Source organism: Ranitomeya imitator, chromosome 3, assembly GCF_032444005.1.
Source record: "Ranitomeya imitator isolate aRanImi1 chromosome 3, aRanImi1.pri, whole genome shotgun sequence".
NCBI lineage: Eukaryota > Metazoa > Chordata > Amphibia > Anura > Dendrobatidae > Ranitomeya > Ranitomeya imitator.
In genome coordinates, this window is record NC_091284.1 from 125,284,277 (window position 1) to 125,297,204 (window position 12,928).

The following is a 12,928-nucleotide window of genomic DNA, read 5'->3' on the forward strand; positions in this document are numbered from 1 at the left end:
GCAGAGAAGCACAGCGCCGGGGGACAGACACCGGAATGTAAGTATGTAGTGTTTTTTTTTTTTTTACATTTACACTGGTAACCAGGGTAAACATCGGGTTACTAAGCGTGGCCCTGTGCTTAGTAACCCGATGTTTACCCTGGTTACCAGTGAAGACATCGCTGAATCGGCGTCACACACGCCAATTCAGCGATGTCTGCGGGAGTCCAGCGACGAAATAAAGTTCTGGACTTTCTGCGCTGACCAACGATGGCACAGCAGGATCCTGATCAAACTCAACGATATCGCTAGCCAGGACGCTGCAACGTCACGGATCGCTAGCGATATCGTTCAGTGTGAAGGCACCTTTAGGCTACGTTCACATTAGCGTTTTGCGGGGCTGCGTCGGGCGCAGCCGCGGCGACGCATACGTCATGCGCCCCTATATTTAACATGGGGGCGCATGGACATGCGTTGTCTTGCGTTTTGTGATGCATGCGTCTTTTTTGGCGCAAGCGTCAGGGTGCAGAGGACGCAGCAAGTTGCATTTTTTTTTGCGTCCAAAATCATGCCGAAAAAGGACGCATGCGTCACAAAATGATGCGTTTTGCATGCATTCTTGTTTGCGTTGTGCGTTGCGTCGCCGACGCAGCACCGCACAATGCAAATGTGAACGTAGCTTTAGCTATCCCTCCTAGCTTTGCATAGTCTGCAAATTTGATTAGTTTAGCTTCAGTTCCCTTATCTAGATCATTTATCAAAATGTTAAGCAACACTGGGTCCAGGACAGAGCCTTGTGGCACCCCACTTGAAACATCTTCCAATTGCACGTGCAACCATTTATCACCACTCTGTGAGTGCGATCACTGAGCCAGTTATGAATCCACCTAACCATCTAACCATAGCCTTGTCAATCCCATACTTGGTCATTTTTTCAATAAGGATAGTATTGAGATCAGCTATAAAGTACACCGACCAGGGAAAGGAAGTCTTTCCCATATATTTTGGCAACCTTCTAAAATTCTTGAAGGATAGGGAGCCGCGAAAAACCCTTTGGTTGTTAGCCCACTTAGAAGCCATCTTTCCAAATATCAAAGTAGCTGGAAATTTGTCACCTTCCTAAAGACAACATGGATGGAAATTGCTACCCAAAAATAGAGGCAGGTTCTTGGATTTACTAAGTCACACTGGTGTCATCAAGCATGAACCTCTCACTTGGGTCAATTTAATGCTCTGTTGAATCCCTGAGGCCCACCTGGTGGCAGTCTCAGTGGAGGCAACACAGAACTGGCCGTGCCCCCTCTCAAAGTCAGTTTTGATAAAGTGTCCCTCTGCAGGTACGGTGGGTTGGTAGGTGTTTCCCAGCCTTTTGATTTGGGCAGAGCGGCAGGGTATTTAGCACAGCTAGGTAGGCTAGGGTAAAGTTCTAGTCTTGCAGGGTTTGATTAGTGAACCTGACTGGCCCTATATATAAACGGCTAGGTGTTCATCTGAGTCAGTCAGCAAAGGGAAGCTGACCAGACTGGATGTGTCTTAAAGTTGAAAAGAGAGACAGGCCAGAATCCCTCTTTGAGAAGAGTCTGCACAGGCCGTGTAAAGAGAACCACAAATATCAGTGGTTGCTATGGACAATAACAGTTTTGTTTGACTGAACTGGGGCTAGCTCAGCCATGTATGAGTGCCCAGGCCCAGGGTCTGTTCTGTTTAGTTAACGCCTGGACAAACAATGCTATGATTTTAGGTTTATGAGTTTGCTTTGGTGCTGTGCAACCTTTGGAAAGCAATAAAAACTGCATGTGTTTGGACAAAAACTGTAATGCCCGTATGAACGCTGCCTTATGTCTACCATAGAGAGTGAATCCCTACAATAATATATATGTGTGTGCATGCATGTATGTGCCACAGCGTGAAAATATGTATATGTGCGTGTACGTATTATAATTTCTTTTGTGTGCATATGTCCAGTTAGACTTGGCTTAAGCCCCATCTCTGTTTTAACATGATACGTCAGGTTTGGTGTGTGCGTTTCTCCACAGAGCAGAGGCTGGATGAGATCGAGTTTTGGAAGAAGGAGTTGGACAACAAGCTTGAAGACACAGTGAACGATATAGAACAGTTGCTGGCATATAAGACCCGTCTGGAAAAAGCCCTGGAGAGCTGCATGGAACCCCTGTCCATAGCCCAGCAATGTTTATTAGAAAGGTAATTGCAGGGAACCTATCATTAGATTCATGCTGGCCAAACCATGAACAGCTTGAATCAGAGTCTGGCTGTAGGATTACAGTAGGGTATATTTTACTCTGAAGCGCTGGGTATTTCAGAGAACACATACAGTAGTTTGAGCAGGAGAGACTTGACTAGTCCACCCTGGTCCAGTTGATTGACAGGTCTCGGCCTATGTGCACATAAGGAAAGGCCTGTCAATCAATAAAGTGTGACGGGTAGATGCTGGCTGGGGGCAGCACTGGACTACTCAGGTCTCTCCTTATAGTCCCGGTCAGCTTTTCAAACTATGTTTTCTCTGAAACTCAGCAGCGCTTCAGAGTAAAACATACTTGGCTGGAGCCAAGCTCTGATTCATGCTGCACATGGTTTGGGAAACAGTCATTTTCTTTAAAGACATGTAATAAGTTATCTGCCGACCTACTGAGGTATAAGCTGCAACCACCAATTCTAAGAAAGAATGAGTTTAATGCTTAAAAGGTTTGGCCGCTACACTTTTTATTTACATCAGTATCTGATCGTCTGGAAGTTCTCAGAACACTGCAGATCCATCAAAACATGGATTTGCTGAATCTAGAGGGGGTGGGTATGTAGTACCCACATTGTGACAAGCCAGTTGAAAAAGAACCAACATGGTTGGACTTATTTCGTCTTGCTTGTCACAGTCGCAGTACCCTCGAGGTCACAGTGCGGCTGCATTAATTTGTGTTACAATCAGGGCTGTGGAGTCGGTAAGCCAAACCTCCAACTCCGACTCCTCAATTTCCATGACACCAACTCTGACTCCACCAAAATGGACTCCGACTTCGACTCCATGACTCTGACTTCACAGCCCTTTCAGGGCTATGGAGTCGGTAAGCCAAACCTCTGACTCCGACTCCTCAATTTCCATGACACCAACTCTGACTCCACCAAAATGGACTCCGACTTCGACTCCATGACTCTGACTTCACAGCCATTTTAGGGCTATGGAGTCGGTAAGCCAAACCTCTGACTCCGACTCCTCAATTTCCTTGACATCGACTCCACCAAAATGGGCTCCAACTCTGACTCCACAGCCCTGGTTACGATGCGTTATAGCAGTGGCACCGAGCATTGGTCATGCGACAGGTTTCGCGTCCATTAGTTGACGAGTAGTCCTAGCCTCAATGTGTGGTGGAGGTCTTCTTTTCTGGAATTTGGTCAGCGCTCCAGTTTATGGACCAAGAACAGCATCATTTTTTAATGTATCATCTTGTCAGATCAGATGATCACTTTAAAGTGTAAATTCACAAGGCAACATAATCTAACAATCCATTTATTCTGCCCTACAATCATTCTGCTTTGATCGTCCTGCCAATGCATATGTCTAACATACTGTTCACCATTTTAGAGAGAAAAGAGTTGGCATAGATCTGGTTCATGATGAAGTGGAACGAGAGCTTATCAAGGAAGTCGAAGTGATCCAGGGAGTGGTGGCTCTACTGCAGAGGACATTGGAGCAGATCACTGAGCAGATCAGGTAATTTAGGTCACCTAAATTACACAAAGGTGATTACTTTTTAACTGGCCAAACACTAGAGACTTCAGGTCACTTTGTCAATTACTTATTATTCACTTTTGATCTGTGAAGGTTGTTGTTGTTTTTAATGCAGCCACAAAAGATAAATGGATTGTTTTGTCACAGACATTTATTTATGATGGATGTGGGTGTTCCCCTGACACCCCTTTTCTGGCTGGTGTTGCTCCTTTGGCAGAAGGCAGTCACATATGGGCAACTTTCTACTCACATCCATAGAAATGAATTAATAAAGCTGCCAATGCCAATCTCTCCAGTCATAGCAGGCTCTGTACCAGACTTAAGGGTGGTCTGCAAAGTCGTGGACCAGAGACAGACGTCCAGTGCAGGGGATGGAAAAAACACCATTAAAATAGAAAATCACCACTTGACCTCTGTTTTGGTCTGTGAGTTGAGCTAGGCAGCTACCTGTGCCCTATGTTTGGTTTCCACTTATCTGTCATTTTTCACCAAAGCCTTTCCAAAGCCCCCCTTCCACATTAGATATTGTCCAAACGCACCGATTCAGTGGCCTTGGCTAAGAGTCTAAGGCCAGTCTCACACGTCCAGATAATTCTGGTACCGAAAAAAATCGGTACCGGAGTTATCCGTGTCCGTGTGTCTGTGAGCTCACGTAGGCCATCCGTGTGGCACACGTGCGGCACCCGTGTGCCGACTGGGTACCACACGGAGCATGCAGTAGACAGCGCTAGAGATAAGCGCTGTCCCCTGCATCTGGTGCTGAAGCCGCCATTCATATCTTCTCTCCAGCTGCGTTCGCTGGAAAGAAGATATGAAAAATCCTTTTTTTTTTTTTTCGTGTTTTAAATAAAGATCCCTGTCCCCACACCCCTCCCACCCCCTGTGCGCCCAACTGGTAATTAAATACTCACCCGACTCCCTCGCAGCGTCCTGTCCTCGCCGCACCTTCTCCAGTATGAGCGGTCACGTGGTGCCGCCCATAACAGTGATGAATATGCGGCTCTACCCCTATGGGAGGTGGAGCCGCATATTCATGACTCATATAGGAGAAGCTGCAGCGAGGACAGGACGCTGCGAGGGAGCCGGGTGAGTATTTTATTACCAGCGGGCGGGCGCACAGGGGGTGGGAGGGGGGTGGGGACAGGGATCTTTATTTAAAACACAAAAAAACAAAAAAAAAGGATTTTTCATATCTTCTTTCCAGCAAACGCTGCTGGAGAGAAGATATGAATGGCGGCTTCAGCACCACGTGGGGGGGACAGCGCCTACTGTAGCGCTGTCTCCTGCACGGCACACGGACTGCACACGGACAGCGTCCGTGTGCGGTACGTGTTTTACACGGACCCATTGACTTTAATGGGTCCGTGTAATTCGTGCGCTCCCACGAACACTGACATGTCTCCGTGTTTTGCACACGGACACGCGGTCCGTGAAAACACGCTGACATGTGCAGAGACACATTGATTTCAATGTGTCTACGTGAGTCAGTGTCTCCGGTACGTGAGGAAACTGTCACCTCACGTATCGGAGCCACTGACGTGTGAAACCGGCCTAATGTGTATGAGGACCCTGAACTAATGATTGTGAGAAGCTAAGGATTCAGTTTGTCGAATATCGGACTGCCCATCCTTTTGTCCTCCTGGAGATAAGCCGCTGTCAGACATGTCTGGTGGTGGTGGCTCGCTCAGAGAACACAGGAGATCTCGTCTGAGCTTAGGCCCCAGCTATTTAAAGGGAACCTGTCACCCCGTTTTTTCAGATTGAGCTATAAATACTGTTAAATAGGGCCTGCGCTGTGCGTTACTGTAGTGTATGTAGTGTACCCTGATTCCCCATGTATGCTGAGAAATACATTACCAAAGTCGCCGTTTTCGCCTGTCAATCAGGCTGGTCTGGTCAGGTGGGCGTGTGCACAGCGCTCTTTTCTTCCCCAGCTTTCCATTGGTGGCCTAGTGGTGTGCGCATGTCCAGAGTTCCGACTTCCCTGCGCCCACGTGAAGACACAGCGCGCGATCTGCGCTGTAATCCCTTGCATCGGTGGGGGCGGCCATCTTCTTGGGGCCGCGCGTGCGCAGATGGAGTGCTCTGCTGCACGGGGCTTCAGGAAAATGGCCGCGGGATGCCGCGCGTGCGCATTAGAGATCGCGGCGGCCATTTTCCCAAAGCCGAGATGCAAACTCAGCTTTGGGAAAATGGCCGCCGCGATCTCTAATGCGCACGCGCGGCATCCCGCGGCCATTTTCCTGAAGCCCCGTGCAGCAGAGCACTCCATCTGCGCACGCGCGGCCCCAGGAAGATGGCCGCCCCCACCGATGCAAGGGATTACAGCGCAGATCGCGCGCTGTGTCTTCACGTGGGCGCAGGGAAGTCGGAACTCTGGACATGCGCACACCACTACGCCACCAACGGAAAGCTGGGGAAGAAAAGAGCGCTGTGAACACGCCCACCCGACCTGACCAGCCTGATTGACAGGCGAAAACGGCGACTTTGGTAATGTATTTCTCAGCATACATGGGGAATCAGGGTACACTACATACACTATAGTAACGCACAGCGCAGGCCCTATTTAACAGTATTTATAGCTCAATCTCAAAAAACGGGGTGACAGGTTCCCTTTAAAAGGATCATCACTAGACACATTAATTTCAAGACTGAAAAAAACATCTGTTTAGTTTTATTTGTTTAATGCACTGACCTCGTGCATAGGACATTATCCCAAACTGATTAATTTACTCTCCCAACTGCTCTTCAAGTCCCTTGTGAGAAGCAAAATACAAATGTTTGATGCTTGCTTTCATGTATATGGGAGAGTCGGCCAAGATGGCTCATCTGTCAAGTGATTCCAGCCATCTAATCTGTATGGACGTCTTAAAGGGCTCCATGATAGATAGTTGTTGGCCAAGCGATGGTTTGGCCAATTGGACCAACAGTTATCTCTCCTCGATACACAGAACACTCACTCTGCCACCAGACCATGAGGGCAGTTAAACTTGGGATTTTATTTTTTAATTTCTCATTTCCGTTGCATAAACATTAGCTTGTAAAGTTTAGATTATAATTTTCACTTAAGACCAAGAAGGTATTAACAGAAATTTGTCTCTGGGGGCGGTTACTTTTTTATCTGCATGACTTTGTCCAATCATAAACAGGAGGTGTCATGCAGAGAAAAATAAAACACCTTCCCCCAGAGAATGTCAGACCTGGATTTCAATGTGTGAGACATGTAACTACACACAGCCCTTTTTTCCTCACTGATCTTACTGCCAGCACCTACTGTGATTACAAGCCGGAGAGTAGAACAGAGCTGTGTGTCATTATGAATACACTCCGCAGCTCTCCTCTCACAGCACTGTCAGTGTGGAAGGAGGGGGAATAGAGCAGAGCTGACAGTGATGTGACAGGAGAGCTGCAGAGGTATTTGTAATGACACAGCTCTACTCTAGACTGTAGATGCCAGCAGTGAGATCAGTGAGATCAGGGTTGTGTGTCATTACATCTCATACAGAGAAACCCAAGTCTAATGTTCCTAATATTTTCCCCCTTGCATGATGCCTCCTGCTTATGATCGGTTATAGTCATGGGGAAAAAAGCACATACAGTGGGGCAAAAAAAGTATTTAGTCAGTCAGCAATAGTGCAAGTTCCACCACTTAAAAAGATGAGAGGCGTCTGTAATTTACATCATAGGTAGACCTCAACTATGGTAGACAAACTGAGAAAAAAAAATCCAGAAAATCACATTGTCTGTTTTTTTTAACATTTTATTTGCATATTATGGTGGAAAATAAGTATTTGGTCAGAAACAAAATTTCATCTCAATACTTTGTAATATATCCTTTGTTGGCAATGACAGAGGTCAAACGTTTTCTGTAAGTCTTCACAAGGTTGCCACACACTGTTGTTGGTATGTTGGCCCATTCCTCCATGCAGATCTCCTCTAGAGCAGTGATGTTTTTGGCTTTTCGCTTGGCAACACGGACTTTCATCTCCCTCCAAAGGTTTTCTATAGGGTTGAGATCTGGAGACTGGCTAGGCCACTCCAGGACCTTGAAATGCTTCTTACGAAGCCACTCCTTCGTTGCCCTGGCGGTGTGCTTTGGATTATTGTCATGTTGAAAGACCCAGCCACGTTTCATCTTCAATGCCCTTGCTGATGGAAGTAGGTTTGCACTCAAAATCTCACAATACATGGCCCCATTCATTCTTTCATGTACCCGGATCAGTCGTCCTGGCCCCTTTGCAGAGAAACAGCCCCAAAGCATGATGTTTCCACCACCATGCTTTACAGTAGGTATGGTGTTTGATGGATGCAACTCAGTATTCTTTTTCCTCCAAACACGACAAGTTGTGTTTCTACCAAACAGTTCCAGTTTGGTTTCATCAGACCATAGGACATTCTCCCAAAACTCCTCTGGATCATCCAAATGCTCTCTAGCAAACTTCAGACGGGCCCGGACATGTACTGGCTTAAACAGTGGGACACGTCTGGCACTGCAGGATCTGAGTCCATGGTGGCGTAGTGTGTTACTTATGGTAGGCTTGTTATATTGGTCCCAGCTCTCTGCAGTTCATTCACTAGGTCCCCCCGCGTGGTTCTGGGATTTTTGCTCACCGTTCTTGTGATCATTCTGACCCCACGGGGTGGGATTTTGCGTGGAGCCCCAGATCGAGGAAGATTATCAGTGGTCTTGTATGTCTTCCATTTTCTAATTATTGCTCCCACTGTTGATTTCTTCACTCCAAGCTGGTTGGCTATTGCAGATTCAGTCTTCCCAGCCTGGTGCAGGGCTACAATTTTGTTTCTGGTGTCCTTTGACAGCTCTTTGGTCTTCACCATAGTGGAGTTTGGAGTCAGACTGTTTGAGGGTGTGCACAGGTGTCTTTTTATACTGATAACAAGTTTAAACAGGTGCCATTACTACAGGTAATGAGTGGAGGAAAGAGGAGACTCTTAAAGAAGAAGTTACAGGTCTGTGAGAGCCTGAAATCTTGATTGTTTATTTCTGACCAAATACTTATTTTCCACCATAATATGCAAATAAAATGTTAAAAAAAACAGACAATGTGATTTTCTGGATTTTTTTTTCTCAGTTTGTCTCCCATAGTTGAGGTCTACCTATGATGTAAATTACAGACGCCTCTCATCTTTTTAAGTGGTGGAACTTGCACTATTGCTGACTGACTAAATACTTTTTTGCCCCACTGTACCTCTAGAGATGACTCTCTGCTAAGGGCCAATTGGTCTTAAGGCACCGTTACACTAAACGACTTACCAACGATCACGACCAGCGATACGACCTGGCCGTGATCGTTGGTAAGTCGTTGTGTGGTCACTGGGGAGCTGTCATACAGACAGCTCTCTCCAGCGACCAACGATCAGGGGAAAGACTTCGGCATCGTTGAAACTGTCTTCAACGATGCCGAAGTCCCCGGGTAACCAGGGTAAATATCGGGTTACTAAGCGCAGGGCCGCGCTTAGTAACCCGATATTTACCCTGGTTACCATTGTAAAAGTTAAAAAAAAACAAACAGTACATACTCACATTCCGATGTCTGTAACGTCCCCCGGCGTCAGCTTCCCGCACTGACTGTGTCAGCGCCGGCCGTAAAGCAGAGCACAGCGGTGACTTCACACACGCCGATCCATTGATGACAGCAGGTGATCAGCGACCAAAAAAAGGTCCTGATCATTCCCCAGCGACCAACGATCTCCCAGCAGGGGCCTGATTGTTGGTCGCTGTCACACATAACGAGATCGTTAGCGGGATCGTTGCTACGTCACAAAAAGCGTGACGTTGCAACGATATCGTTAACGAAATCGTTATGTGTGAAGGTACCTTTAGCAAAAAGTTAAAATCTAAGATTTACAAGCTAGTATCTCTGCAGTGCGTTTTATTCAGCTCTGCAGCCACTGTTCCATCAGGTGGCTGGTTTCAGACTGGTTAAAGGTCCTCTTTCCGTCCTCCAAGCTGATATCATTAAATGGGTTGCATCAATAACACTTTTTTTCCCTTTGCGTATGCCCAGCAGGTGATCTCAGGGGCAGGTTCTTTTTAACAATTTAGTATAAAGAAAATTGGTGGCGCTTGCTACACTATTTCCTTGCAGCAGATATTGTCACAGTACCACTTTACTGCGTCGTGTACTAAAGGTAATATAGATAATAATATATCCGCGCTAGGAGCAATACCCTTTCATTAAACAATGGACCAATGAATAGCCTGTCAAGTCTTAATTACCTATCAGCCCCACTTTTATCTATGGTTGTACCTTTCAAGCACCATATAGACCTTCAGTCTTTTTCATTCAGTTTTACCCACTGGGTGTTTTTTAATGTAAATTGCCGTCCCAATATGGATACTATAATATAAAGAATATTTCAATATTATAAGGGCGCACTTGCTAAACAAATCCTACCAAGAGGATATATGAAATCTATATAAAAGAAAAACGCAAGGAACTGTATATGGAACAATAAAGTTACACCGAAGAAACTAACCCGAACTACGTTACCTCCTGTGATCCGGTTACTTTCTCTCTATTGCGTTGCTTAATGAAGTCCTCCTCCTATGGTCGGACCTTCAAGTGAGTTCGGGAGCTTCGGCGGGCGGTGAACGCTGCTCCGGCCGGAAGCAGCGCTCTAACACGTATTGTTCCATATACAGTTCCTTGCGTTTTTCTTTTATATAGATTTCATATATCCTCTTGGTAGGATTTGTTTAGCAAGTGCGCCCTTATAATATTGAAATATTCTTTATATTATAGTATCCATATTGGGACGGCAATTTACATTAAAAAACACCCAGTGGGTAAAACTGAATGAAAAAGACTGAAGGTCTATATGGTGCTTGAAAGGTACAACCATAGATAAAAGTGGGGCTGATAGGTAATTAAGACTTGACAGGCTATTCATTGGTCCATTGTTTAATGAAAGGGTATTGCTCCTAGCGCGGATATATTATTATCTTTTTAACAATTGTTTATCTTCATGGGACAACCTTTGGTAGGCTGTGAGGAGCTATGATCAAAGCAGAGTATAGATATGGCAAAGATAACACAGTGGGCTTCAGGTGATAACCCATGTAGATAAAATTCAGGACAATTACCCATTGTGACCAGGTAAATCTCTTTTCTGAGATTTGATTGTTTTCTATGCAAAAAGCAGACATAACAATTGTTTTCTGCATGCATGTCTGTAGCTATTACCATTATATAATTTTCCTAATCTTCACTTCTTTATGAATAATTGAACCATTGAATTTCCACTGTTTCTAGGTTGAGCCGTTCAGCTAAATATTCGCTGGAGAAAGATCTAAAAGACAAGTTTGAAGCCTTGAAATTGGACAATCACTGCAGCACATTAACAAACAACACTCCGGACATCAAATATGTTCCCAGTGCGGTAACCGTTCAGGGAAAGTAAGCTATGCGATTGTACGCTTGGTAACATATAGTCACTTATAGCAGGACAGGACATCTAATCACCTGTTGCTACCTATATGGAAAAATTAATTGGATAAATTTGCTAACGTAAAGCTGCCTGTGTGACTGGGAACCAGTAACGTAGCAAGTGATCCACCACTAATAAGAGAGGAGAGGTTCCATGTGGGGATCTCATATCTGATGTCTGCATGTCCTAATGGGACTTGGTTGATCACCTCTATGCTGCAGCCAATCACGGGCTGCCACAGTCCGGTGACTGGTGTAACGGTGACTGCACCACTTCCTGTCTCTGCACAGATCACGGAGCCGCCTGCGCTGGATCCTGGTGGGTGCCAGTAGGGGAGTATTACTACATTTGTTGTTTTTTTTACATATTCAGTCCCCTGGGCAATTTTTTTGACACTTCGGGCGATTGGGAACAAAGGATCAAACATGTTGAAATTCTAAATGCCAACGTTTTTCCCTATCATAGGCCAAAAATGAGATATAATAGATGCTTGGCCAGTCTATCAGCAGATTTGGCCTGCCATAGTCTATTCCCTCCATAGCCAATTTTTTTTCGCTGTTTTTTTTTCCCCCTATTTCCAAAAGACATAATTTTTTTTAAATTTTCCATGAAAACAGCCATGAGGGATTGTTGATTGCGAGACAAAATTTAATTAAAAAAAAAGCAAATGCACCATTGTTTTCTAGGGTTTACTTTTGCAGCGTTCATTATGCAGTAATGGTGAATTTAAAAAATAAAAAAATATATAAAAAAATATTAGCTAGTGTCTGAGATCTGGAACTTTTATTTTCTTTGTCAATGGAGCTGTGATATGGCTTGCTTTTTGATATTTTTTAGTCTTACCATTTTGGGTCACTTATTTTCTTAAAGGGTTATGGTGACAGAAAAACTTTAATTCTGGTGTTTTGATTTTTTTTAATATTTTATCTTCACAGTGTCTACTGTACAGTTTGATTAAAGGGAACCTGTCATCCCCAAAATCGAAGATGAGCTAAGCCCACTGGCATCAGGGGCTTATCTACAGCATTCTGTAATGGTGTAGATAAGCCCCTGATGTGTCCTAAAAGATGAGAAAAACAGGTTAGATTATACTCACCCAGGGGCGGTCCGATCCGATGGGCGTCGCGGACCAGTCCGGGGCCTCCCATCTTCTTACGATGACGTCCTCTTCCTGTCTTCACGCTGCGGCTCTGGCGCAGGCGTACTTGTCTGCCCTGTTGAGGGCAGAGCAAAGTACTGCAATGCGCAGGCGCTGGGCCTCTCTGACCTTTCTATATACTTGTTCTATATACTGCAACTCAAAATGACCTTCTTCCCATAGGCTGGTGACATCCCATTGACACCCCGCAAGCGTGCCATATAAAAGACGCTGTCAGTGAGTGACAGCATTTAAATTGTTAAACAGCAGCAGTCAAAGCTAGCTCCTGTCACTGCTGCTAGGCCGGTTTCACACGTCAGTGGCTCCGGTACGTGAGGTGACAGTTTCCTCACGTACCGGAGACACTGACTCACGTAGACACATTAAAATTAATGTGTCTCTGCACATGTCAGCGTGTTTTCATGGACCGTGTGTCCGTTTGGAAAACACGGAGACATGTCCGTCACATTACAGTGATGAATATGCGGCTCCACCTCCCATAGGTGGGAAGGGGCAGATTACCGGCAACTTTATTTTAAAAACAAAAATAAATTAAAAAAAAAGATTATTCATTCCTTCTTTCCAGCGAACGCTGCTGGGAAGAAGGGATTAATACCGGC

The 12,928-nt window shown here is 45.3% G+C and overlaps 1 protein-coding gene across 1 annotated transcript in view; it reads left to right on the top strand.

Moving 5' to 3' along the window:
- The window catches only part of TEKT1 (tektin 1), a 37,532-nt gene that overhangs the window by 14,537 nt on the left and 10,067 nt on the right, over nucleotides 1-12,928 (top strand). Inside the window, exons 3-5 of the mRNA XM_069761385.1 lie at nucleotides 2,016-2,181; nucleotides 3,575-3,703; nucleotides 10,996-11,139. Of these exons, the coding sequence (XP_069617486.1) occupies nucleotides 2,016-2,181; nucleotides 3,575-3,703; nucleotides 10,996-11,139 (439 nt within the window). The remainder of the gene's footprint in view (nucleotides 1-2,015; nucleotides 2,182-3,574; nucleotides 3,704-10,995; nucleotides 11,140-12,928) is intronic.